Source organism: Choloepus didactylus, chromosome 7 (assembly GCF_015220235.1).
Source record: "Choloepus didactylus isolate mChoDid1 chromosome 7, mChoDid1.pri, whole genome shotgun sequence".
Lineage (NCBI taxonomy): Eukaryota > Metazoa > Chordata > Mammalia > Pilosa > Megalonychidae > Choloepus > Choloepus didactylus.
In genome coordinates this window covers 155805214-155832482 of record NC_051313.1, presented here as the reverse complement: position 1 = coordinate 155832482, position 27269 = coordinate 155805214, and the positions used below count along the sequence as shown (strand labels likewise).

Below are 27269 nucleotides of genomic sequence, written 5' to 3'. Positions count from 1 at the left end.
CACAAACAGACATTTGTAAACCAATGTTTATTGTGGCATTATTCATGATTGCCAAGAGATGGAAGCAGCCCAAATGTCTATCAACAGATGAGTGGTTAAACAAACTATGGTGTATACACATGATGGCAAATTATGCAGTTGTAAGATAGAACAAAGAGATGGATCATATAATAACATGGATTAACCCTGAGGACATTATGTTCAGTGAAGTTAGGCAGAAACAAAAGGACAAATACCGTATTGTCCCACTAATATGAATGAATACTAGTGAGAAAACTTTAAGAGTTAAAAGCTGATAACACAGTCTAACAGGAGATAGAAAGAGGGTAAAGAGGGTACAGATAAGTCATCTGATGCTGAGACTACAGAATGTTCATCAGGATTGATTGTATAGATCCAGAAAGAGGTAGCATAATACTATGGTAGCACAATATTGTAAGTACACTGAACAAAGATGTCTGTGAGTAAAGCTGAAAGAGGTGGGATAGGGGAATATATGACAAAAGAGGTAAAGATAGATGATGAAGACTGGGACTGTATAACTTGGCAAAATCTGAAGTGGACAACGACTGTTACTAAATATACAAATATAAAAGTGTTCTCACATGTGGGAGAACAAATGAATGTCAACCTTGCAAAGTGTTGAAAAAGTGATGGTATTTGGGAAAAAACATAATCAAAGCAAACTAGTGTCTATGGTCAACAGTAACATTGTTATATGCTTCCATTAAATGTAACAAAGGAAATATGCCAAAGTTAAATGTGTATGAGAGGAGGATATAAGAGAGGGATATGGGATTCTTCGTAGTGGTATTATTTTCTGTCCTTATTAATATATTTTATTATATGGCATTTTATTTTTCTTTGTATTATCTCTTTTATTATTCACCAAAAAATGTTTTCATAGTAATCAATATGTTCAAGTACTGACTGTGGTGGTAAATGTACAACTATAGGATGATACTGGGAACAACTGACTGTACACAGTGGATAATTGCATATTATGTGCATATATCAATATAAAATTGCAGGAAAAAGTATAACTAGGGTAAAAGTGCTGGAGAAAACATGGAGAGAGGGATGTACCTATTTACTGTCAATGAGGAGGCAGAATGTTGCAGCCTTTCTGGAGGTCACTGTGGTGGTTCCAAAAGAAGCTCAATATGTGGGGGCCATAAGGTCCTGCAACCTCGTTATGGGGTATGTACTTGGAATATCTGAGAGCAAAGACATGAATGGACATTTGCACATTGGTGTTTATGGAGGCAGTGTTCATGATTTACAGTGTGTGGAGGTGGCCTAAGGGTACACTGACTGAGGAACAGAATGGTGAACTGTGGTGTATGCATACAATGGAATATTGAGCAACTACAAGGAGTGAAGTTGTGAGACATGCAAACAGGTGAATGGATCCTGTAGACAGCATTTTGAGTGAAGTATGCTGGAAACAAAGGCAAACACTATAATGCCTCACTGATAGAGACTAAATACAATGTGTCAACTGAGAATTGAATCTTAGAGCACAGTCTAACGGAGAAACGATTATTGTAATGGTCGCTGGATTGTAAACTCTAACAGCAGTCAAATATATTCCTGAATTTTAATGGCTATCTACAAAGTCTGAGATATTGATCCTTTTGTATATAACCTGATTGGTCTCTGGAATATTGGGTACCTGTGTGACATCTGAAGGTCAGAGCTAGAGCTTGGCAGATATCAATATCAGTATTAATACATACAGCAACTGTTAGGGAAAAAAAGCTGAAAAAGAGCCCAGACTTCAATTAGAGATATGAATGAAGCAGATCTGGATAAGACTAGGAGAAATCAGACCAAAGGGTAAAGGTTGAAACAGACTGTGTGTTAAAACTTCAAATACATGTCCAGCCAAGGGTAGAAATGTTTATTTGGTGTAGGATCTGTATTTTCTAAACAATATAACTTCTACATTCAGTTTGTTCAAACACCACAGTTACACGGACCTTTGAATAGGAAGCGGGATATGATAGGTCTGTATATGTTAGAGTGAAATAGCAACACATCTCAGAGTAATTTGGGCTGAAAATAAAAATGTATATTTGGGCCCCCCTGAGGAGCTGGGGGAGGATGTGGATCTGCTGGACACCCTCACCTGATTGTTGCTGATGTTCTCACAAACATTGGGGACTGATGTCTTGACATGTAGAGCCCTCTGTCTTGGGGCTTGCCCCTGTAAAGCTTGTTACTGCAAAGGAGAGGCTAAATCTGCTTATAATTGTGCCTAAGTTTCTCCCTCTGAGTGTCTCTTTGTTGTTCAGATGTGGCCCTCTCTCTCTAACTAAGCCACCTTGGCAGGTGATCTCATTGCCCTCTCCCCTACATGGGACCAGACTCCTAGGGGTGTAAATTTCCCTGGCAATACACAATATGATTCCTGGGGATGAATCTGGACCTGGCATCATGGGATTGAAAGCATCTTCTTGACCCAAAGGGGGATAAGAAATGAAATGAAATAAAGCTTCAGTGGCTGAGAGATTTCAAATGGAGTTGAGAGCTTACTCTGATGTACATTTGCACACTATATAGATAAGACTTTTTAGGTTTTAATGTATTGGAATAACTAGAAGTAAATACCTGATACTACCAAACTCCAACCCAGTAGCTTTGACTCTTGAAGATGATTGTATAAAAATGTAGATTACAAAGGATGACAGTGTGATTGTGAAAACCTTGTGAATCACACCCCTGTTATCCAGTGTATGGATGGATGAGTAGAAAAATGGGGACAAAAACTAAATGAAAAATATGGTGGAAGGAGGGGGATGATTTGGTGTTCTTTTTTTATTTTTTATTCTTATTCTGATTCTTTCTGGTGTAAGGAAAATGTTCAAAAATTGAATGGGATGATGACTGCCCAACTATATGATGGTACTGTGAACTGTTGATTGTACACCATGGATGGTTGTATGGTATATGAATATATCTCAATAAAACTGAGTTAAAAAAATAACATAAGAAAAAAAAACCCAACACACTTTTTGTGGTTTTACCAGTTTCCCTCATGTAAATACTTACATGATGAATAATTTCAAGCTACAATGTGATGTCACTACCCACGGATTTGGATAAAACAAGCACTATCAAAACTCACAAACCAGTTTCAGCATACCATTGCAGGAAGAGAAAATGAAGAGTACTAACTGGAACAAAAATTATTTCTATATCAATCTTTACGTGAATAAAACAGAAATCAGGAAGTATGAGATCTTCAACATTGTACTTTTACACTTCTACAAATGACTTCTGGGATGTTATTATGGTTTACACTGAATCTATAGATCATTGTGGGTAGTACTGATATATTATCAATATTAAATCTTCTTATCCATGAGCATAGAATACCTTGCCATTTATTTATATCTTTTTAAATTTATTAAAGCAGTGTTTTGTATTTTTCAGTGTGCAGCCATTAACAATCTTGGTTCCATTTATTACTAGTATTTTATTCTTTTAGATCAATTGGGAATGGAATTTTGGTTTCATTTGCATTTTCTAAGGTTTTTTGCTGGGATATAGAAGTTAATCATATAACCTGCAAATGTGCAGAATTAGTTTATTTGCTCTGTTAATTTTCCTGGAGATTCCTTATGATATTCTGTACAGATGATATCAGTGGATAGAGGGAGTTTATTTCTTCCTTTGCAATTTGGATAGCTTTTAATTCCTTTTTTTATTTTCCTAATTGCTCTGGTCAGAACACCAAGAACAAGATTGAATAGCAGTGATTAAAGAATATAATAATATAAGATAAAATAGACTTTAAGAAAACAAAATTGTTTCAAGGAGAAAAGGAGGTCATACTGATTAATGAGTTCAGTTCAACAAGAACACATAACCAGTATAAATACATATGCACCTAATGGAAGAACCACCAAATAAAGGATGCCAATATTGCCAGATTGGAAGAGTGAAACAGACACTTCCTAATAATAGCAGGGCACTTCAAAATACCTTTCATTGATGATTAGAACATCTGTACAAAAAAAAAAAAAAACAAAACACAATAAGGAAAAGAAATAGAAAACTTGAAAGATATTCAATATGCAAGGTCCCAAAACAAGTTTCAGTAATTTCAAAACTACTGAAATCATGCAATGTATGTTCTGTGACCTGAATGCAATGGATCTAGAAATTAATAACAGAGAGAGAAATAAAAAATTCACAAGTATTTGGAAATTAAATAATGCACTATTAATCAACCGATGAGTCAAAGAAGAAATGGCAAGGAAAATTATGAAGTATCTTGAAGTGAATAAAAATGAAAACACCATATACCAAAACTTATGGTACTCAGCAGAGGCAATGCTCAGCATGAAATTTATAGCTATAAGTGGTTATATAGAAAAAGAATAAAGACATCTAATCAGAACTTTATCTCCACAACTGGAGGATCTAGAAAAAACAGGCAAACCAAACTCTTTCTTTGCCAAAAACACTTAGGACACTAGGAATAGTAGAAAACTTCTTCAGTGTGATAAAGAGCATAACTTAAATACCCCAGGTAGAGGATGTGGAGAATTTGGAACTTTTATTCATTGCTGGCTGGAATGTATAATGGTACAGCTGCTGTGGAAGACAGTCTTGTGGTTCCTCAGAAGACTAGATATCGAGTTACCCTATGATCTGGCAATTCCACTTCTTGGTATGTACTCAGAAGATCTGAAAGAATGACATGAACAGACATGTGCACACCAATGTTCATAGTAGCATTGCTCACAGTTGCCAAGAGATAGAAACAATCCAAATGTCCTTCAACAGATGAGTGGATAAATAATATATGGTATATACATATGATGGAATACTATACAGTAGTAAGAAGGAATTAGGAGCTGAAACATATGACAACATGGATGAACCTTGAAGACATAATGCTGAGTAAAATAAACCAGGCACAAAAGGAAAGATATTGTATGTTGCCACAAATGTGGACGCCCTGAACAACGTAAAGTCAATGTCTATAGTGTAGAATACAGGGGACCTAGAGATAGACAGAAGCTAGTTAAGGGGGAATGACAACCTAATACATACAGACATGATGATGGTGAACTTAAAGGTATGGGAATGGACAGGGGTGATGATGGTTCATCAATGAGATTATAAGTATCAGCCCCACGTTGAAGGTGAACATGGTCAAAAGTGGTTATTTAAAAGCATGTTACCCATAGAGTAGCAGTACAAATATAAATAAGTATTTGCATGATATACTTCTAAGATATGACATGGTACAAAGAGTTACCAACAAAGTGTTATATGGAAAAACTATTAAATATATTATAGATTATATTTAATAGGAATGCCTTATCAGCACTACACCAATAATAGGGATGAAAAATTAGTGAATGATGAGAGCTCTGGGATGTTTTGTGTTATGATAATTGTTTCATTTGAGAGGGGTGATGATTGTACAACTAAGTGAAGATAATATGAGATATTGATTGGTTATCTTGGACAGAATATATGCTATGTGAAATTAGGAACCCCCTTATTTAGTATGTTAAGCCCGCAAACTTGAAGCTTGCTCTTGTGTAAATGGGAAGCTAAGCCTTACTATAATTATGCCTAAGGGGCACCTCCAGAGAACCACCTTTGTTGCTCAGGTATGGCCTTTCTCCCTCAAAGCTAAACTCAGCAAGTAAATTCATTAACTTCCCACCTATGTGGGACATGACTTCCAAGAATGAAATAGGGATTGATGGATTGAAAATACCTTCTTGATTAAAGGGGGGAAAGAATGTTAAAAAAATTAGGTTATGGTGACTAAGAGATTTCAAATAGAGTTGAGAGGCTATCCTGGAGATTACTCTTATGCAAGGTCCAGCTAGATATCCCAAATGGCCACAGTATGCCAAGCCCTAAAGAATGGTAGTCCCAAAATAACTAGGTCCCTGTCTAAGATCTTGTAAAATTTTCACTCACTAAGGATGTCTCTTAGAAACTTAAATCCACCAAGGTGTTCCTATGCCAGACAAGTCCTAAAATACAAAGGCAACAGCCTTTTTAAGAACAACAAACAGATGCAGCTCCATTCCCGTAATGCCAACACCCCTTTTCAATATGAACAAGTTAGGCAGGTCACTGTGTAGACACCTCTGAATAGTGAGAAAGTGATTAAACAAGATGAAGAGGTAACAACAGACAAGATAGGAATTAGCAAAGGATTATAAATACTGAATCTTTATATAAATATTTTTAGATGCTAGAGTATTAGAATCACTAGAAGAAAATAACTGAAATGGTAGAACCATAACCCATAGCATTCTTTGACATTTGCTGTCTAGTTATCCATTAAATTGTACTTCAGAAGTTATAACCTTCCTGTATATAGCTTATATTTCACAATAAGGAAGTAACTGAAGCTATGGAACTGTATTCCATAACATTCTTTGAAATTACCTACATGATTACTTGTTAAATTGTACTTTCAATGTTTTCACCTTTCTGTATGTTTTATATTGCACAATAAGGAAATAACAGAAATTGTGGAATTGTAACTCATTATATTCTTTGAAATTTGCTCTCTATGTGTTAAATTGTACTTTGAAAGTTATCACTGTTATGTATATATGTTAAATTTCACAATAAAAAGTGTATTTTAGAAAACCAAGCTAACATTATGCTCAATAGTGAAAGACTGAAAGATCAGGAAATGCACAAGCATGTCCACTACCACCAGCATTACTGAACATTACACTGGAGGAATTAGGCAAGGAAAAGAAATAAAACTCACCCAAATTGGAAAGGGATAAGTATAACTTTCCCTATTTACAGATGACATAATCCTATACCCAGAAAATTCTGAAAAATCCACAGTAAAACTACTAGAGCCAATGAGAAAAAGATTTCTTAATATGGAACTTTAAGGGGCCCTGAACAGTCACAGCCATCTTGAAAATGGAGTACTCACACTTCCTGATCTTAAAAGTTATTACAAAATCATTGTAATCAAAACAGCACAATACTGGCATAAGGACAGACATATGGACCAATGGAATAAAACTGAGAGTTCAAACATAATCCTGCATGTCTAAAGTCAACTGATTTTTGATAAGGGTCCTAAATCTACTCAATTGGGGCAAATATTCTCTTCAACAAATGGTGCTGGGAAAACTGGATGTCCAAATGCAAAAAAGTGAAGCTGGACCCCTATGTCTCACCATATACAAAAATCTACACAAAATGTAGCAAAGACCTAAAGTTAGGAACCAGATCTAGAAAACCTCTAGAAGAAAATGTAAGATACAGGTAAGCATCTTTAATACCCAGTGTTAGGCATGAATTTCCTTGTCTCTCCACCAGAAGAATGAGCAACAAAGGAAAAGATCAATAAATGTGACCCTATCAAAATAAAATATTTGTGTGTATCATGGACTTTATCATGAATTCATAAAAGCAATCTACAAAATTGGATAAAATGTTTGGAAACCACAATATCTGAAAAGGGCTTAATATTCCAAATATATAAAGAAATTCTACAATTCAACCACAAAAAGATAATCCAATTAAATATTGGGTTAAAGACTCAAATAGACATTTCTCCAGAGAATATATACAAATGGATAAAAAGACATAAAAAGATGCTCAACATCATTAGACATGAGGGAAATGAAAATCAAGCCACATTGAGATAACATTTCATACCCATAAGAATGGCTACTTTTAATAAAATGGAAAAATACAAGTGTTGTAGAAGATATAGATAAATAGGAACAGTAATTCACTGTTGATTGGATTTTTAATTGGTTCAGCCCATGAGGAAAACATTTTGGCAGTTTCTCAGAAAGTGAAATATAGAATTACCACATGAACTGTCAATTCTACTTCTAGATATATACCCCAAAGTATTAAAAGAAGTGTATTGAACAGATATTTGCACACTGATATTCACAGTGGTATTACCTGTGATTGGCAAACCAACTGTCCATCAACTGATGAGTGGATAAACAAAACGTGACATATATATACAATGAAATATTATTCAGTCATGACAAGAAATGAAGTCCTGATACATGTGATGACATGGATGTACCTTGAAGACATCATGTTGAGTTAAATAAGCCAGACACAAAGGTAAAAATGTAGTGTGATGTCACTGATATAGAGTAATTAGAATAAGCAAATTCATAGTGTCAAAACCTGGAATAAAAGTTACTAGGGCCTGGGGTGGGATCGGGGAATGGTGAGTTAATGTTTAAATTATATAGCGTTTCAATTGTGGTAATGGGAAATTTTTACTAATGGTTGATGGTGATGGTAGCATATCGTGAACCTAATTAACAGCACTGAATTCTATATTTGAATGTAGTTAAAAGTAGAAAGTTTGGTTTTATTATTTTACTAGAATAAAAAATTTAAAAATAGGACTGTACAACGCAAAAAGGGAACCCTAATTAAACCACGGGCAGTAGTTAATAGTACAATAATAACATTCCTTCCTTAATTTTAATAAATACATGATACTAATGCAAGTTGTTAATAATGGAAGTAGGCATATATGGGAATTCAGTATTTACAAAAAGATTTTTCTATAAACCTACAATTTCTCTAATGAAACAAATTAATTTCCAAGAAAGGTTTGAACTAAATGAATGAAACATGGTATGATATGAAACAGAACATGCAACAGAGTATAGAAATGTACTTGGAGGAGAGATGGATTTAGAATATTTCTCTAATAAGATATTATTTCATGGCTGCATAAATATAATAATAGTCTTGAAAAACTGGTAGAAAGAGTAATCCATGAAGTGGAATGTAGGAGGGAGTTACAGCAATTGATAGAATTCTAAAAAGAAATAATCATGTTATGGTCCCCAAATAGGAAGAGGTTTAAGATACCTGGGGACCTACAGAGCAAGATGGAGAAGGTCAAAGATGTTTGGAGAAGTAGGCTAAGATTCCAGAAGGCTTGGTCAGAACAGTAACAATTTCTAATACATAAGATTGCTAAGAGGATGAAATGAGAATTTTTTTTGTAAAGCATCACAGCGGAGACAACAAAATTAATAAAAACCTAATAATATATCAGCCTGGAGGTTACTGATCAAAATAACTCAAAAGCTTCCCTGAAAGCTAGATCAACTAATTTTAAAATTTAGTGACAATAAATACATTCCAAAAAGCAGAACTCACAAAACTTATAGGACTAAAGGTCTATAAAATGTGTGATATCTGTAATGAAGCATTATAACACTCTCCAGTAGATGTAAAGAAGATGAATGGAAGTCTCAATGTCATGAACATGTAGATTCTACTCAAAATATTTGAAAAGCTTAAAGCAATCTCAATATGAATTTGTTGGCATTATTGTTCTTGCTGTGATATTTCTGATGTTCCTGTCTGTCATTGCTCTATGAACAATGAAATTCTGCTGTAAGAAAAAATAACATGTCTCCAGGCTAACAGAAAAATAGCCAAGGAATGATACAGTCTTCACCATCCAAATCTCACATGCAACTAGTAAGCAGAGCCTAATCATGTGTGAAATCTCAGATACAGTGAAGTCTGGAGACATAGTTTTCCAGCCTTTGACAGTAGGGATTTGTTATTGCAACATAAATTTCGTGTTTTCTCCTAATCCAATATTATCTCCTTTCTCTTTTAATAGGTGTGCTTATTCCATTTCCTTTAAGCATATCATAAATATGTTTTCCTTTCTTTTCTGACATCTTATTTTGTCATGCTTCCTTTTAAATTTTTAACTTCCTTTGTTTTGTTTCTATTTATAGTTAATTATATGTTTATGCATGTTTGTGATTGAGAGATAATATTTTAAGACTGATTACTTTTATGGTTCTAAAAACATATTTAAATATATATTATTCAATTTTTATATATCTATTTATTTACTATCTCATAAGAACAAGGAAATCAGTATATTTACACATTCTATCACCTCGCCTGCAATGCACAGAATTTGTTTTTTTTTAGTTCTTTATTCATAGAAACCTTTTAGATAATTACTTTAATACTTTAATGATATATGTTTACTTATTTCTCCATTAACTGATTAATCAGCTTTAAAAAGTGAATGGACTGTTCTGTCAGGAAAGGCATTAGTTTTGTGGAGATACAAAAGAAAATGAAAGACTTGTAAATATTTGTGGAAGAAGTAGACTACATATATACTTCACAAATCTCTCACCAAACTTTGAAATCTTTATTATTATTTCCACATTTCCATGGTTTTTTATGTTTATATTCTGTTTTGAGTCACAGATACATTTAATAAATCACATTTAATCATTTCCTCAGGTGTTATTATTAAATGAATCTAAGTCTTGTCTTGGACCTTTTTAACATAGTTTCTTTGTTCATCACTTGCTGATCTCAGTGAGATGAACAATGATGCACATGGCGGTTCTATTTCCTAACACATCACACATTTGAAATTCCTTTTCCTCGTCATTGAAAATGGAAGATTAAATATACTACTTAAAAGATATTACACTAAAATACAGGTAATATTCCTCTATTTTATCAATTTTTTGTTATTAAAAAATTCAAAGATTAGCCTGATATTAACCTCTGAAAAGGTGACTTTAGTTTTTGCCCAGATATCCAAGGAATTCTCAATTTATGCTTATAGCAGAAATATTAAATATTGTATTTTCAAAACATATTTTGAAAAGTAAATGAGTAAATTTTCATTTTATTCATTTAATTGTATTTTACATAGTAACTGTAATTTAAATTATGTTTGACATCATTTGGTGCTGGAGCATTTTTAGATTTGTCTGTGTGTACTTATAGTCACTTGTTTGTCACTTCATGTATATCATTGGAATTCTTTTCACAGAAATACCATATTTTATTATATTTAAACTTCAAGGAAAATAACTTTTAATAATTTTTGTAGATATCATAGTGTGCCATTTCTATTGTGCTTCTGCTATATTTTCTTGCATTGTTTCATTCTTCTTTATACTATTTTTGTATGAATTATAATTTTATTAACAAAGAAATTGAAAGTAAGAGTAGAAGCAGTACAGAATTTTCTACGATGAGGAAATCCCTATCTAGAACTTTGTTTTAAAAAGAAATTTGGATGTTTGAGATTGAGAAGAAATGATCCAGTAGGAAGGGAGAGAGAAAGCAGGAGGTAGTTTGGGAACTAGACTCCATAGGAGATGGGAAGTATGATTTTAGAGAGAAGAAACGAATTTCTGAAACTAATGAGAGGCTTGTGAGGATGGCTAAAATTAAGAGTTCACTGATTGCCCTTTTCTCCTGTAGGGTAGGAATGCCATACTATCTTTAGTTTAAGTATAAAGGATATACTTTGTAAAGCCAAACTGCATTTTAGGCAAGTAATAAATAATCCACAAAGAAAGTGAATGTGAAAATGGCTTCAATCATACCTTAAGATACTTTTATGAACCAAAATACAATTATTACACTTTAAAAAAATAGTTTTGATTAATGGAAGTGACACACAGAAACTGAACACTATGTAGCACATTAAAAACTTTCTACTTATATGCTAATTTTAAAATACTGTAATGCTATGGAAGGAGACTAATATTTATCTTTAGAAAAAACTTCAGTAAAACTAATACTTTTGTGGAGTTTTGAGAACAATATGATCAAGGTATCAAAAAATATAAATACGTAAGTCAACTTTTCTTCTTGAAAAGATTCACTTATAATCTTTTATTTTGAAATAAACTTAAAGATGGAGAATTAGAAAACACAAATATTTCCAGGTAAGGTTTAAGACCCATTTGTTTATTCTCTTACAATGTTTGTACTACAATTTTGACAAATTTTTCTCCACTGATGTCAGTGTTGTCCAATACATGCCTAACTTTTGAGATCCTTGTAGGTTTGGTACTAATAAGTTCATAGTCTTCCTTCATGATCAAATCCCTCGATGGAAGGCCATATAGGGACTGGTTAAGACAGGCTTCAGTCTTCTGGTTCACAGTGCCTTCCCTTTCACTCTGGATCCACAGTAGGGGTTATACCAGCCTGCAGATATTCTGAATTTCCCTCAGCTGACAGTGGATGCATTATTGCTAAAGAGCAAGGGAGGGGCTATTGATCACATAATTTAGCCCTTTGACCTGCAGAAATGTTACCATCCCAACTGTGATTTACTTGACAGTGATGTAGCACTGAAGAACCATGTCGAGTTTTTCTAGGTAAAAAAAATAATTGTCTTGAGGAGCAGACAATAAGGTTCCAGAAAAACTACTAGTTTTATGGAGCTGAGAGGATCCACAAGATTCCTCCTGTGGATCATGATTTACAGGCATGTTCAGAGAAGACTCTGTTTTCTTTTTGTCAGGCAAATGAATAGTACTCGACGTAATCTGTAGCTTTTTTTCTTTAATTGAATAATGGCTTCAAGAAAAGTTACCTCTTCAACTGTTCTCAGAACTAGTTCAATCTCTAGTAAACATTTTGAGAAAGAGGGTCTTTCATCTGGATTTCATGCCCATCCACTTTCTATTAGAGAGATCATAAGTGCTCCATGAGGTATATCAAATGGCAAAGTTTCTTCATTAGTTGTCCAGTAGATCTCCCTGTGACAAACTATACACAATCTGTAAAAGATTGGTGACTTCTTCTAAAGGTTGTTTTCTAGATAAGACTTTCCAAGTGATAATTGCATAACTACATATATCATGCTTTACACTGGCCCTTGATTTTTGTTCAGGTTCATAGTTTTCTGGTGGCATATGAATAAGTTGTCCCTCCTTATTGTGCAGATTTGCTACTTCACGATTGTGATAGGGACATCATGCACCATTTTGATAAACCAAAATCTGCAATCTTAACATGAAATTCATCATCCAATAAGATGTTTTGAGTCTTCAAGTCATGATGAAGTAGAGGAGGATTCATATTGTGCAGATGATTTATGCCCAGTGAAATTTCATGCAGAATGTGAAACCTCAATGACCAAGCAACATCAGGATACTCAGTTTTCCTATATAGGAGGTCATTTAATTGTTCATTTGGCATGTATTCAGTAACTGTTCCCCAAAATTCAAGCTCTTATTGCAAATTCCCAAAATTGGAAGAATGTAAATAAGTCTAGCTTTGTACAAAATTTCAGCTTCTCTCAAGACATCGTTTCTTTCACTGTGGAGCATCAATGTATGGATACGCAGGTGCTTCACAGCTATCTGGATGTGCCAGTCAGAATGCTGGGCAGACAACCCAGTGCTCAAAGCACTGCAGCTCAGATAGTGCAGGTTGGCCAGCTTGTGGTAGAGAATGGTGGGCAGAGTGCTGCAGATGGCCTCCCTGTACATCACCACTGGTTGTGTGGGCACTCTGACCAGGCTGGTTCTGGGTCTGCCTTCCATCTCTTCTTTATATTTTGATGTATGATGTTGGCTAAAGAGAAATATATTATATTATCAATAAATGCATTTCTATTACCAGCTATTAAAGTCATGTTTTTCAAAAACTGGTTTTGAATTGTTTGAAGGCTTTTATGTACTTCTATATGTTGAAAAGGTTTTCATAGTACAACAATTAATGAAGTGTTCTGTAGTCCTGTGTATAATTTTGTTATTTATGCATCATTGCTTGACTGAGGAAAAACCTTGGTTGTTCCTGTATCCTATTTTATCCTCATTATAAAACCTCATTATAAAAATCTTTCTCTTTTGTAAACATTGCTTCTTCAATTGAATTCTTCAATCCCCTCTATTTTTAGTTTTACAATATTACATGCAATTTATTTCAGACTGATAAAGAAAGTTTTTGTCTCAATTCTTTCTGGTTTACTTTTATTTCTATCTCTAATGACTAACAGTGCTGGGAACACAGCTGGTGATCAATAAACATTTGTGGAGTGACTAAATAAACCAAAGCTTGGTGAGAAATTTAGCGCATAAAATCAATAAATTAACTGCTTAATTGTGTTAATAGGGCAACTATTTAAAAGTCAACTGAAAACAGTTGAACTGATAAGTCAGTTAAATTTACTGAAAATAAAAGTGTTCTTTCATTCCCTGGGTTGTTGCAAAATTTAGGCCTGGCAGATAATTACTTGTGGGGGTAGAAAGCCCCAGAGATCTCTGAAAGAAGCTCAGTTCACTCTGTGCTCCTTATGCTCTTTCTCTAAATTGCAAAAAAAAAAAAAAATGATTGCACTTTGGTGGGCCTCTTCCTAATGTCTGCACAATGCCATATATTTAATGAGACAACACAGAGAATACTGAGATGAGACCTCAATTCTAGGACAGAAACAGGGTATGGCCATCAGGCAGGTTTTGCTCAACTCTACCACCAACCTGCTTTACAGTCTGGTAAGCTGCTTACATTTCTGAGGTGGAAATATTAAAAAATGAAAATGGGAAAGATCAGACTTCCATAAATTCAGAAGGCATACCATTTCCCTATACTTGATGGGAATTTATGTTAAGTTCTGTGGAACTTCATGGAGCAGGATGTATTTTAAGATGCATCATCATGCTCTGTTCAGTCTCGGAATCCTGAGCTATACATTAATTTTAGAATTTGTATGTTGAAACACATACCCACACATCCAAGACACTCATAAATGTTTTTTATGACTTGAGAAATTTCATTCTACTCTAGTTCATTTATCATATCACAGCAGTGGATTTTTAAAATCTTTCATATAGAAGGGTGAAGGTCATTTTTTTAAATAAAATATATTTTAGTATGACCCTAGAGTTTCATTATTCTATATGTATTGATAGTGTATATATTCTCAGTTAGACACAGGATCAGCCTTAATGAAGCTATAATCTATTTAGAATTAAAATCTACATGTTTATTTATTAACTACTACTTAATGAAGTCACTGGAAGTTTCAAGAGTCATAATCAGATGAAAATAAAAATAAGAGAGAGAGAAAGAGAGATTGGATCAATTTTTGACATTAAACACAAGAGTAGAATCTGTGACTCCTGCCATGATTCTAGCAGACTGCTAGGTCTGGGAAAATTTAATAACTAGTTAGGAATAAATTTTATATCCTATTATGAAACTAAAAGAAAAATACAATCAAACTGATTAAAGGTTTAGAATAGAAAATTAAACTAAAAAACTCTAGCAGAAATATGGGCCAAGTTTTAACTTAACTATATGCACAGGCAATAAAGAAAATACTGTGGAAATAAATTAGAGTTTGATAAGGGAGAAAAAAACTGTGAGAAGAAAAAGAGGTAAACCATATTAAAAGGTGTTTTCTAATTGGAATATTTTTGTGGGCCACATTAAGTTTAAAGACTAGTAATTTATAACAATCACTTCCAAACTAATCAGAAAATGATAAACATATCGATTAGAAAAAAACAAACTTAACATAAGGAAACATTTCAGTGATGAACAATTTTCAGGTCACTAGTAGATTCAAAAGAATGTATTCATGAGAAAAATGAAAGTTAAACCAACAATGAGGTACCACTATTTTACTAGCTTAATTGAAGTGAAGAAAAATCAGTGATCATCAGTGATGTTGCAAATAAATTAAAAAGATGTGCTCCAAGTTACATATATCTGTAATATATGGTTTTGGCAGATCCTTGATGGAAAGCAGCCCGAATACATGAATTAAATAGGGGCACCACTTCTTATAACTAAAAATGTACTCTGAGACACATATGTGGGGTTTTCACATAAGTATTCATTTCAGTATTGACTTAGATTAGCAAAAATATTGGAAACCTACATTCAAAATAAGAGGAAAATTGTTATATAAGTTTTACTAAGATGGAATGTTATGAAACTTTATATTCAAAAGAAAGATTTTTCTAAAACTATTTTAATAAATAAGAACATATGCATAATTATAATATTAGGTAAATTGAGAGCTATGTACAGCCTGAATCTAATTGTAAATCTTATATATTTGATATAAATACCATATGTACATACATATATACCTTATCGATAAATCAAAATATATGGAAAATAAGAAACCAAATATTTTTAGTGGATATATTTCGTTGGGATTATGGATGACTTAGTTTCTCCTTTTTGTTTCACATACTTCTTAAATTATCTATAGTGCTCACAAAATGCATTTATATAGAGAAAAAGATAAATCTTTAAAAACATGATTTAGTCTAATTTTAACCCCAAAATGCCACATAGTACTAACAGCTTTAATTTATTTTTTCTTTGCATAAGGAAATCCTAAACCCATGATATTTTAAAACCAAAATCACAAATGGACAACTTGAAAATTTTTTCCCAAACTCCAGAATTTAGTATAATATTGCATTATGAGCCAGGGTAGTATGAGAATTAGATAAACGTATCTATAGAAACTGAGAAAATGTAACAAGTGGTACAGTCTCATGGAGACAGAATGAACATTGTATAATTCATTCAGCCTGCCTTGTAGAGGAAAAAACATGAAGTGAGTTCTAGAGAATAATCTTGGGAAGTTAGAACAGAGAAGCTGAGTTCATCTGCTGTAGTGCACACCATGCACTTGCTTTCCCTACTCAAGCCAGCAATTTGTTGTTGACACACTTTTACAGCAAGACTTTTTGCTCTTCCTCTTCTCTCTTCATGAAATGACTCTCCTCTGGTTCTTGCATCCTCTATTTTTATCTTCAATTATAATACCCTGTTGTTTTTCCTTTATAGAACTTATCATCTGAAATTGTTAAATTCTTATAATTTATTTATTTGATCATCCATTTGCTTGCTATTTCTGTCTTCTAGGTCCTGTGAGATCTATAAAAGCAGGAATTTCATTTTTCTTGTTCACAGTGTATGCTGAGACCACAGCATAATGCCTGGCAAATAGACAACCCTAAAAATAATAAGAAATTGCTACTGGATAGAGATACTGCCAAGTAATGTTTTTCACATCTTTGCTTAGTTCAACTACTTTCATAATTTAATTTTTACAATACATGACTCAAGTTTCTTTTCCCTAGCACTATAATTTGAATCTATCATGTTCTTTATTTCCTCAAAACTATTCAACAATTTCTGAAGACAGAAAATTAATATTTCATGAAAATCTTCCCCCAAACCAGTGCCCCAAGGTATTGTTTAGCTATTGCCTTAATGTTATCTTTTACCCCCACTCATGAAGCACAGCCTTAAATAATTACAGATTTCACGTATTTGACACTTTTTCATTTCTATTTTTTAATTATGATTCTTGGTTGATTTTTTTTACTATATCCAATTGATTTTGAGGATAACAATAATGGATATTTGTTGGGCAGAAATTAGATAACAATTATGATGTTTCTGTTCTACTAGTTTTAGTAGTACTCAGTGTTCTGAGATAAAAGGTAGTAGACACTATTATGCGATTATCCCCTTTAACAGTAAAGTGGGAGTTATTGGAACCATTTTGCAGATGAGAATCATGACTCAGGATTTTTAAGTTTTTTACTAAAACCAATTTAAATTAACTTATGCAAGGTAATAGAACCAGGTATCCAACCTAGATTTGCATTATTTAAAACTGGTTTGTCTCCTTTGCCAAGGTGCTCCTTCAGTCACTCAAAGAATGACACCAGGTACAGGGTCTCACTGTTGAGTCTATGTTACCAGCCACTGAGAGGAGAAGGTCTTGTATGTGGGATTATCTCCATTATATGTGTTCTTATTAACATCATAAAACATTGCAAAATAATGCTCTCTTACTCTTGGGAACTATATATTTGAAAAATAAAATGAGTTTAGCATTTTATTATAAATATTTTAGAATGATTATATCATACGTGACTGAAAGAACACCCTAGGAAGAATATGTAAGTGCTCTAAGGTAATCAGGAGTATGTGACTGGGGGTGTTGTGATTACAGATTTTAGAGATGTCCTCCAAGGGTTAATTATCTTACTAATGCCTTTTTGGTGTAAATTATATGGTCTTATGAAAGGGAAATTATATCACATTCATTTAAGTTAAGGGAAAATATCCATATGTTCTGTGCCTGGAAAAATAATATTGCCCTCTCTAAGTAAATTGAGTAGAGCCTTTGTACAAAATCAGCTTACAAAATGTTACCTGCAATTATACCTAAACCCAATATCAAACCCAACAGGAATGATCAATGAAAGTTTTCCAGTTGGCTTTATCCTACTTGGCTTCTCTGAATGGCCCGAGCTAGAAATGATTCTCTTCTGGATTGTCGTCTTCTTCTATACCATGATCATCCTAGGAAACATGACCATTATCTTGCTCTCTTGCATAGACCCTCACCTCTACACCCCTATGTACTTCTTTCTTAGCAATCTTTCCTTCCTGGAGCTCTGCTTTACCACAACCACCATGCCACAGATGTTGTCAAACTTTTGGGGTCCAGACAAGACTATCACCTACACAGGCTGTGTCATCCAACTCTGTGTGTTCCTGTGTCTGGGTCCTACGGAAGGTGTCTTGCTGGTTGTGATGGCCTTTGACCGCTACGTTGCTGTCTGCCACCCACTACGCTACACCATCATCATGCACCATCTTTTCTGTTGGAAGTTGGCACTCATGGCCTGGTGTTCTGGCCTACTGGAATCCCTGATCCAATCCTCCATCACACTCCAGCTTCCCTTCTGTGCCCACCACCGTATGGATGACTTTCTCTGTGAGGTGCCGGCACTCATACGTCTGGCCTGTGGAGACACTTCCTCCAATGAGTGGCAGTTGACCGTCTCTGCTGTCCTCTTCACCATCGTGCCAGTGGCATTGATTCTAACTTCCTATGGCTACATAGCTCAAGCCATTGGGAAAATCAGGTCAGAGGAGGGAAGACAGAAAGCCATTGCCACTTGCTCCTCCCACCTTCTTGTGGTCTTCATGTTTTATGGGACAGTGGCAATGGTTTACACAGACCCTAAGAACGACTTTGCCTCAAAATACGGCAAGTTCTTTACCTTCTTCTATACTGTGGTCACACCATTATTGAACCCTCTCATCTATACCCTGAGGAACAAAGAGGTAAAAGATGCTCTACAAAGACTATTGAGGAAGGAGATCAGCATAAGAAAAATATAGTTAATTTATCTTTTGGACAAGAAAGGGACTTGAAAATTATTACATCAATCTCTTCTCCTTTAAAGAGTTCAAGGAAAGCCTGTCTTTCAAATGCCACTACAAATATGTGGGTTTAGCTCAAATATGATATAATTGAAAACTTACTTCTTTTTCTTATGATTTTACATATCTTGTTAAAAAATATGTACAAAATAATATCACAATATTAAGCACATAATAAATGTTCAATGTATATTTCTTTATAGGAAAATGATAGTTACAGAGGTCATTTTTGAAGAACATAAATTATTATTTCTCAATCAACATAAGCACCATAAGCCAAGCATTCTAGAATTAGAAACAAATATATTATGAATTATATATTATTTGAGCTTTAAAATAATAAAATAGAATTTTGTTGTAGATTCTTTTATACAAGCTAAAGGGAAGATAATTACCCTGTAGTTTCCATAAGTGCTTTGTATATGTTAAAAACTTTCACTTTTACTTTGACTTTAAGGATGAAAACTGAAATACTAAAAAGAGAGTTTACATGTTTTTGTTTTCATGCTGTAATCTCCCTGTGTTTGGAATTTTCAAAAGATGAAGTCACCACAATGTGATGCTTCCAAATTATTTGAATCAAAAAGAGATGTAGGCACTCACGCCTTGAGATAGCTAAATCTCTAAATTTAATCCAAATTTCGTTTCATTACCATAGGATGAAATATATGCTAAATATTTACTAAAATCTTTTTTCTATATATATAAAATAAGGTCATATTAATTTTAGCTCAAAACATGTATAAAAATTCTAAGTATCTTCTGAATTCTTTGTGTTATTTCCACAGTTATGAAATTGTAGAAATACAACTCTGCCTAAATCTAAGCAAATTTTTCCATATAGGACCCAGATATGAAGACAAATAGCAATTTTGCTCAATGAATTGGGCTGGAAATTTTAATTAAGATTTACTGAACCTCTTCTAGACCCTTGTTCTGTGAGAAGTACCAAAGGGACCTACAAGAATGTGTAAGACATCCATTCCCTGATTTATTACAGTCTTTGAGGTGATTACCAGAAGATATTACCAAAAACTGGTTATGGCAAGCCTCTGGGGTTGCATTTATGTCAAAATGTATAGAATCCAGATGGTTTACTGTTGGAGGCTAGAAGTAAAACCATTGATTTGAGATCCTGGTAAAATTTGAATGGCTGTATTAAATAGGGTATGTGAGAGGATACTGAGATAACAAGAGAAAATTATCAGTTCAGTTGTGCCTTAATGAACAACACAGGTTTATTTTCTGCACATGAAAATTCCAGTCCATATGTTTGTGACTCTCTGACACTGGAATCCCCTATATATAGGGTTGGTACTCCAAGGTTCTTTGTCCTTAGGTCATCTCCATTTCCACATGTGACCCCATGACAGGGGAAGACAGGCCTGGAAGGCCAAACAAAACCTGATAATTAAATTCTTCCTACTGGAATTTATGCCCTTTGCTTCCTAACAAGTTTCATTTGTAAAAACAAGATGACCATTTCTAACTTTATATGTGCAGAATTCAACAATCCTTCATATGTCTCCAAAAGTGGAGCACAAGTGGGTATCGATGAACACCTATCACATGGTCATAGGTGCATTTGGAGATTGGTATAATGCCTACAACAAGGAAAAAGATGAAAGAAGGACTCAGTCGAAGATGTCTCCTGGAAATAGGAGGTGGCAGTTCATGTTCTTTTGGATGTGTGACATTTAGGGACCAGTGGAAGTTCATTTTCCCAAGTAGGTGTATAAAAAGGAAAACTTTAAGAAAATTTTGGGCAAGGAAGAAGTAGAAGAAATGCTGCTTGTTGGTCTGCTGGCTGTTCCATCCAAGGGGAAGATATGCGTTTCCCCTTTTCTGTTTCTCTTCTCCTCATCCCTGTACTGTTTTCACTCTCCTTTTGTACTCCAAATATCTAGATAATTCTTTTTCCCTAACTTTTATTTATTTCATTCCTTTCCCTCTTTAATACATTTATTTCTCCAATAATTTTTCAGTTGCAGGCAGTCCTTCTTAGCTGTGATAGTTGACACTTTTCACCCACAAGATACAGACCAAGCACAAGAAACAGATTAAGTGTCAGGGTTGCCCAACATGTGGAAGTTTGATTCTTATTACTTTTAGACATAGGTCCAGTGTGCAGTGTGCCCCAGGTAGCCATGTGCTCATTGGCCCTGGGCTTTTCTTCCTGGAACTGTAAAAGAGTGAAAAGAAATTCTGACAAGAAAATAAAATAGCAGCTCTGCATTATTCATACCGGGAAACAGACAGAAAAAAACAGTGGCAAAATTCACAGGGGACGTAGTTTCTCCCAAGGTCTTACAGCAGCTGTGAAATACCATAAGGACCCCTCCTTGAGGGAATACTGCTTTCTTAGCCATGATGCCCCACACCCACTTTGCTACACTACTCACTAGGTACATCAGATTGCTAAGACACCCTCTGCCTGTGACAGCACCCAATTCCTGGTTAACGCTCATTTTTCCTAGTTCCACCACAGAACCAACAACTAATATAGAAGTGACCCTCACTTCATTACACCCTCCTCAGAATCCTTCCATGATAATCCAAACCAAGCAAAATATTCTTCTCTACCCCCACCTGTGGAAACTTATTCCTGGCTCCTATGGAGTGTCCTCTTTCACTACATTGAGTCAATAAATATGATTTGGTCAGAGTATAGCTTTATTCCTGCTGGATGTTGGCAATGAAGTTTTAACTTAATCACCACCACCCATATTGTGTTCAAAAGTAGAGTAGGTTACTGCTTCCTTTTTCTGTTTGATAATCTATTTTTCATTGAATGTGCATTAGTGAACTGTGCCCACTCAGCTTTTCATTTCAATCCATTTCTGCTGGTGATGGAACCAAGCTTTCTGTAGAGCCTTATTAGTTTTGATTGAGTAAATGCAGGAACTCATATGCTGTATTATCAGAAGACACTGTAAAATCTCTTTCCACCATATGCCATCCACCAGTTAGGAGCAGTTAAAAATTTGTTGACTGCTGGAACCAAACTTAATTTGGAAGGGCTCCTTTGACTCTATTGCAGAATGATAATTTCTTCTTATTGCATACTTTTATAATTTCAAGTCCTCTCTATTTCAATGACCCATAATTTCAGTCATCATATTTCAAAGTCAAACAAATGATTATGATATGAATGGGCATTCTTTGTCTCTATCCTTATTCTATCCCTTTGTCTGATTTCTATTTGTGAATAGATTCTTAGATTAGATATCACATACCCTGGAATATTTCTTTGATATTTCAGCAGAGGTGTTGGATTTTATTCTGACCCTTCCCATAAACTCAATATGTCCCTCTCTGAGCACTAAACACATGATCTTAATATTCTATTATCCCCATCCTCTCCAGAAAAATGGCACATATTTATTTCTCCTTACTCCCTTCCTCTAAGAACAACTATAAATCCTGGAAATAATGCAACAGACACCCAAAGTAGAACTCTGAAAGGTGGTGAGAGAAAGGAATAATTGTTCCAGACTTCAGGGCAGCAAGAACAATACAGCAGCAGGGAATCTAATACACCCTACTGAACAAAAAAAGGTGACTCAGGCCCGGCATTTCTTGATCCCCAACCTGGCAATAGAAGGCAGCCCAGATAGGCATATTCTTCTCCAAGATCTAAAGGGAGTCCCTCAGACAACATGAGGTGAGGTGGATAGTCCTGCATGAATTGGATGAATTGGGAGCCCTTCTGATAAATCACCAGTGACAGTACCCTCCTTCCCAACCAAGCCTTACTACCCACCCACCAGCCCCCTGCCCACACACACACTGAGGTACCCAGAAGTCCAGGCAGCACCAAGAGACCTTGTCACAACAATTGGTTCAGGGAAACTTCTTCATCACCATGTCCTGAGAGTACCCTGCCCTACCGAGAAAAACTACCGGGGGATGGGGGTCTGACCTGAGGAAACCTTTTCCATACCCTCAGGCAGTACCAGCAGAGACAAGCAGTTGCAATATTGAGATGATATGTATCTAGAGAAAAATTATACATATGGCAGAGAAGCATAATTCAAACAAACCTATGACATGATGAATTCCAGGAAAAAATTTTTTCTTACAGGAACTGTAACTATAGTGCTGCAAATGGCTCACTTGTGAATATTTATAAGATCATAATAATATAAACATTGAGCATAATTTTTAACAAAACCATTGAAGCTATAATTTTATTTGGATGATGGGAGGAGGGGTACATGTGTTGGGAGGAGAGGGTGTATATAGAAGGAAGCAAAATGGAAAGAGCCTTTATACTTATCACTGCTAATCAACCTTGCAACAGTTATTTATCAATGGACTCAGCCTGAAATCTGTGACTGTTCATTCTGTTCTTTGATGTTGTGACTAGGATTCAGCAGAAGCCAGGAGCACCCCTTCCTCAGAGGTCTCATGTTCTCCTCTGAGATCCTAGGTTCTGGTTACTCCATCTCTTCTGTTTGATTCCCTGAGCAAAGGTATGGAAACAAACTGCTTCCTATAGTCATTATCTGTAGGTTATCTCAAGGTTTCTTTTTGCCCTTTCAGGTCTCCAAATTCAGTAACCAAACCCCTGTATTAATTAAATTTTCTGTCTGAAAATATATAATCTATTATTCTATTATAATAACTTAAAATGAAGTAGAGAAGGCCAGTAGACTGGGTTGTCTAGACTTGACCAATCTGCAACCCATGGCAAACTCAAGTAACCTGATCAAATGTTGGAGGGCAGCTTTGGTATAAGGAGGCAGAGTTTTAATACCAGTCAATCAGAAATAAACCCATTAGAGAGGGGTCTTCCACCAGAAACAGCCCAAACAAACCAATGTAGCTGAGATATTCATTCAGAATATTTTTTCTCACTTGCTTCTGCCTTTGCTCTTCATAAGCTCCCCCTTTCCAGACTTTTGGCAAAGCTCTTCACCATTTTTAGTTTGGTGTTTTGAAATCATTTGTTGCCTAAATAAACTTTAACAAAATATGAAAATTGGATCAGTTTTATCCATTATATACTCTATTATAATAATCTATTATAATATTATTTATATATGACATTCTACATTATGATCTATGTAAAGAAAAAGCTAGTATTTTTGCACTGTTCTATAATCTAGCCCCCGTTCAATATTGATATTCAATAAAATTATAATAAATGTTTTTGTTGAATAATATATATTGTGTGGTTTATCATACATTGCTTTTATCTCCATAATTAATGTTAAATGTAATTTAATGATCTATGCTTCTTAACAAAATAAGATATCTACGTTAGTTTTTACTGTTATGTTTTACTTATGTAGCCTGCTACTGTGTGATCCTTGCTGTTTTGATCTTTGAGAGAGTGCACTATGTTTTTGTTTTTAATTAAATTCAGTTTTATTGAAATACATTCACACACCATACAATCATCCATGATATACAATCCACTGTCCACAGTATGATAACATAGTTATACGTTCATCACCACAATCTATCTCTGAACATTTTCCTTACATCAGAAAGAACCAGAACAAGAATAAAAAATAAAAGTGAAAAAAGAATACCCAAATCATCCCCCCATCCCACCCCATTTGTCCTTTAGTTTTTATCCCCATTCCTCCACTCATCCATACACTAGATAAAGGGGGTGTGATCCACAAGGTCTTCACAATCACACTGTCACCCCTTGTAATCTACATTATTATATAATTGTCTTCAGGAGTCCAGACTGCTGGGTTGGAGTTTGGTAGTTTCAGGTATTTACTTCTAGCTATTCCAATACATTAAAGCCTAAGAGGTGTTATCTATATAGTGCATAAGAATGTCCACCAGATTGACCTTTCGACTCCATTTGGAATCTCTCAGCCACTGAAACTATTTCGTCTCATTTTGCATCCCCCTTTTGGTCAAGAAGATATTCTCAGTCCCACAATGCGAGGTCCACATTCATCCCCAGGAGTCATACTCTGCGTTGCCAGGGAGATTTACACCCCTGGGAGTTGGGTCCCACGTAGGGGGGAGGGCAGTGAGTTCACCTGTCGAGATGGCTCAGTTAGAGAGAGAGAGGGCCACATCTGAGCAACAAAGAGGTACTCAGGGGGAGACTCTTAGTCACCATTACATACAACTTTAGACTCTCCTTTGTGGTAATGAGCTTCATAAAGGCAAGTCCCTTGTTTGAGGGCTTGGCACATCAAACCGCCAGTCCCAATGTTTGTGATAACATCAACACCAGTCCAGGTGAGGATGTCCAACACATCCGCACCGTCCCCCAGATCCTCGGGGCTGGGGAGGGGGAGGCTGTAAATATGTTTTTTATTATCTGCCCAAATTACTCTAGGATGTGTCACTATTTCACTCCAGCCTATACTAACCTACCATATCTCACTTCCTATTCAAAGTTCCATGCAATTGTGGTGTTTGAGCAAATCGACTGTAGAGTTGTACCATTTAGAAAATTTAGATCCTGTACCAAATAGATATCTATTCCCTTGGTCTCATATGAAAGTTGAAGTTTTAAAACACAATCAGTTTCAACCTTTATCCTTTGGCCTGGCTTGCCCTGGTCTTAACCAGACCTGCTTCATTCATATCACTAATTGAAGTCTGGGCTCTTTTTCAGCTTTATTTTTTTTTTTTTTTGGACAGTGGCTGTATGCACTAATACTGACTTTCATATCTGCCAAGCTCTAGCTCTGAGTTTCAGGTGTCTCAGAGATATGCATTGTTCCAGAGACCAATCAGGTTATACGCTAGGGGATCAGCATCTCAAAGTTTAGAGATAGGCCTTACAATTCAGGGATAGAGTTAACTGCTGTAAGAGCTTACAATCTAGGGACTATTACAGTTATTATGCCCATGTTAGGCTATGTTCTAAGAGTCAAATCTGAGTTTACACATTGTAGTTAGTCCATATTGATGAGGCATTAAAGTGTTTGCCTTTATTTCTGGTGTACTTCACTCAAATACTGTGTACAGGATCCATTCACCTCATTGTGTGTCTCTCAGCTTCACTCCTTCTTGTAGTTGCTCGATGTTCCACTGTATGCGTACACCACAGTACACCATTCCATTCTTCAGTCAATGTACCCTTAGGTCATCTCCACCCTTTGCAAATCATGATTACTGTCTCCATGAACACAAGTTTGCAAATGTCCATTCATGTCTCTGCTCTCAGATCTTCAAATGACATACCCCATAATGAGCTTGCAGGACCTTATGGTCCCCACATACTTAACTTTTTGTGGAACAACCACACTGACCTTCAGAAAGGCTACACCATTCTACCTGCTCATCAACAGTAGATAGGTACATCCCTTTCACCATTTCTCCAACACTTTTATTCTTATATATATATTTTCCTACAATTTTATAGAGTTATATTCACATACCATACATTTATCCACAGTGTACAATCAGTTGTTCATGGTATCATCATAAGGTTGTACATTTATCAACACAATCAGCACTTGAACATACTGATTACTACAAGAAAAAAATTTTTTTAGCTGTAAGAAAAAAAATGATAAAAAGAAAAATAACATGTCATACAATACAATATAATAGTAAGGACAGCAATTAACACCACTACCAAGAATCCCATATTCCTCCCCTATATACCCCTCTCATATACATTTAGTTTTGGCATATTGCCTTTGTTACATTTAATGGAGGTATATTACAATGTTACTGTTGATCATAGACTCCAGTTTGCTTTGATTATGTTTTTTCCTGAATACCATCCCTTTTTCAACTCTCTACATGGTTGACATTCATTTGTTTTCCCATATGCAAAAACATTTTTATATTTGTATATTTAGTAACAGTCATTGGCCACTCCATTTTTGTCAAGTTATACAGTCCCAGTCTTTGTCATCTATCTTTACCTCTGGTGTCATACATTCTCCTATCCCACCTCTTTAGCTTTACTCACAGACATCTTTGTTCAGTGTACTTACAATACTGTGCTACCATCACACAGTATTATGCTATCTATTACTGGATCTATGCAATCAATCCTAAACATTCTGTAGTCCTTCAGCATCAAATGCCTAGTCTCTGCCCTCTTTCTATCTTCTGGTCGCCTATGTTGTCATCTTTTAACTCCCAAAGTTTGTTCATTAATGTCTGTTCATATTAGTGAGACCATACAGAATCTGTCCTTTTGTTTCTGGCTAACTTCACTCAACATAATGTCCTCAAGGTTCATCCATGACATGGGTGTCTACAACCTCAAATGTGTACCTCAAAATTAAATCTACTCTGCCAAT

General features: G+C 35.0%; 1 protein-coding gene and 1 pseudogene across 1 annotated transcript; one reads left to right on the top strand and one right to left on the bottom strand.

The window, feature by feature from the left end:
- Nucleotides 1-11678: 11678 nt before the first annotated feature.
- LOC119540948 lies at nucleotides 11679-13298 on the bottom strand (annotated as a pseudogene).
- Nucleotides 13299-18042: 4744 nt separating this feature from the next.
- On the top strand, nucleotides 18043-18981 carry LOC119540872 (olfactory receptor 2H1-like). The gene has a single exon (XM_037844764.1). It carries the CDS (start codon nucleotides 18043-18045, stop codon nucleotides 18979-18981), a length of 939 nt encoding a protein of 312 aa, XP_037700692.1.
- Nucleotides 18982-27269: the final 8288 nt, after the last annotated feature.

Bases quoted from the DNA above. Each gene is read 5' to 3' on its own strand.
- LOC119540872 (XM_037844764.1), top strand. From the start codon at position 18,043: ATGATCAATGAAAGTTTTCCAGTTGGCTTTATCCTACTTGGCTTCTCT.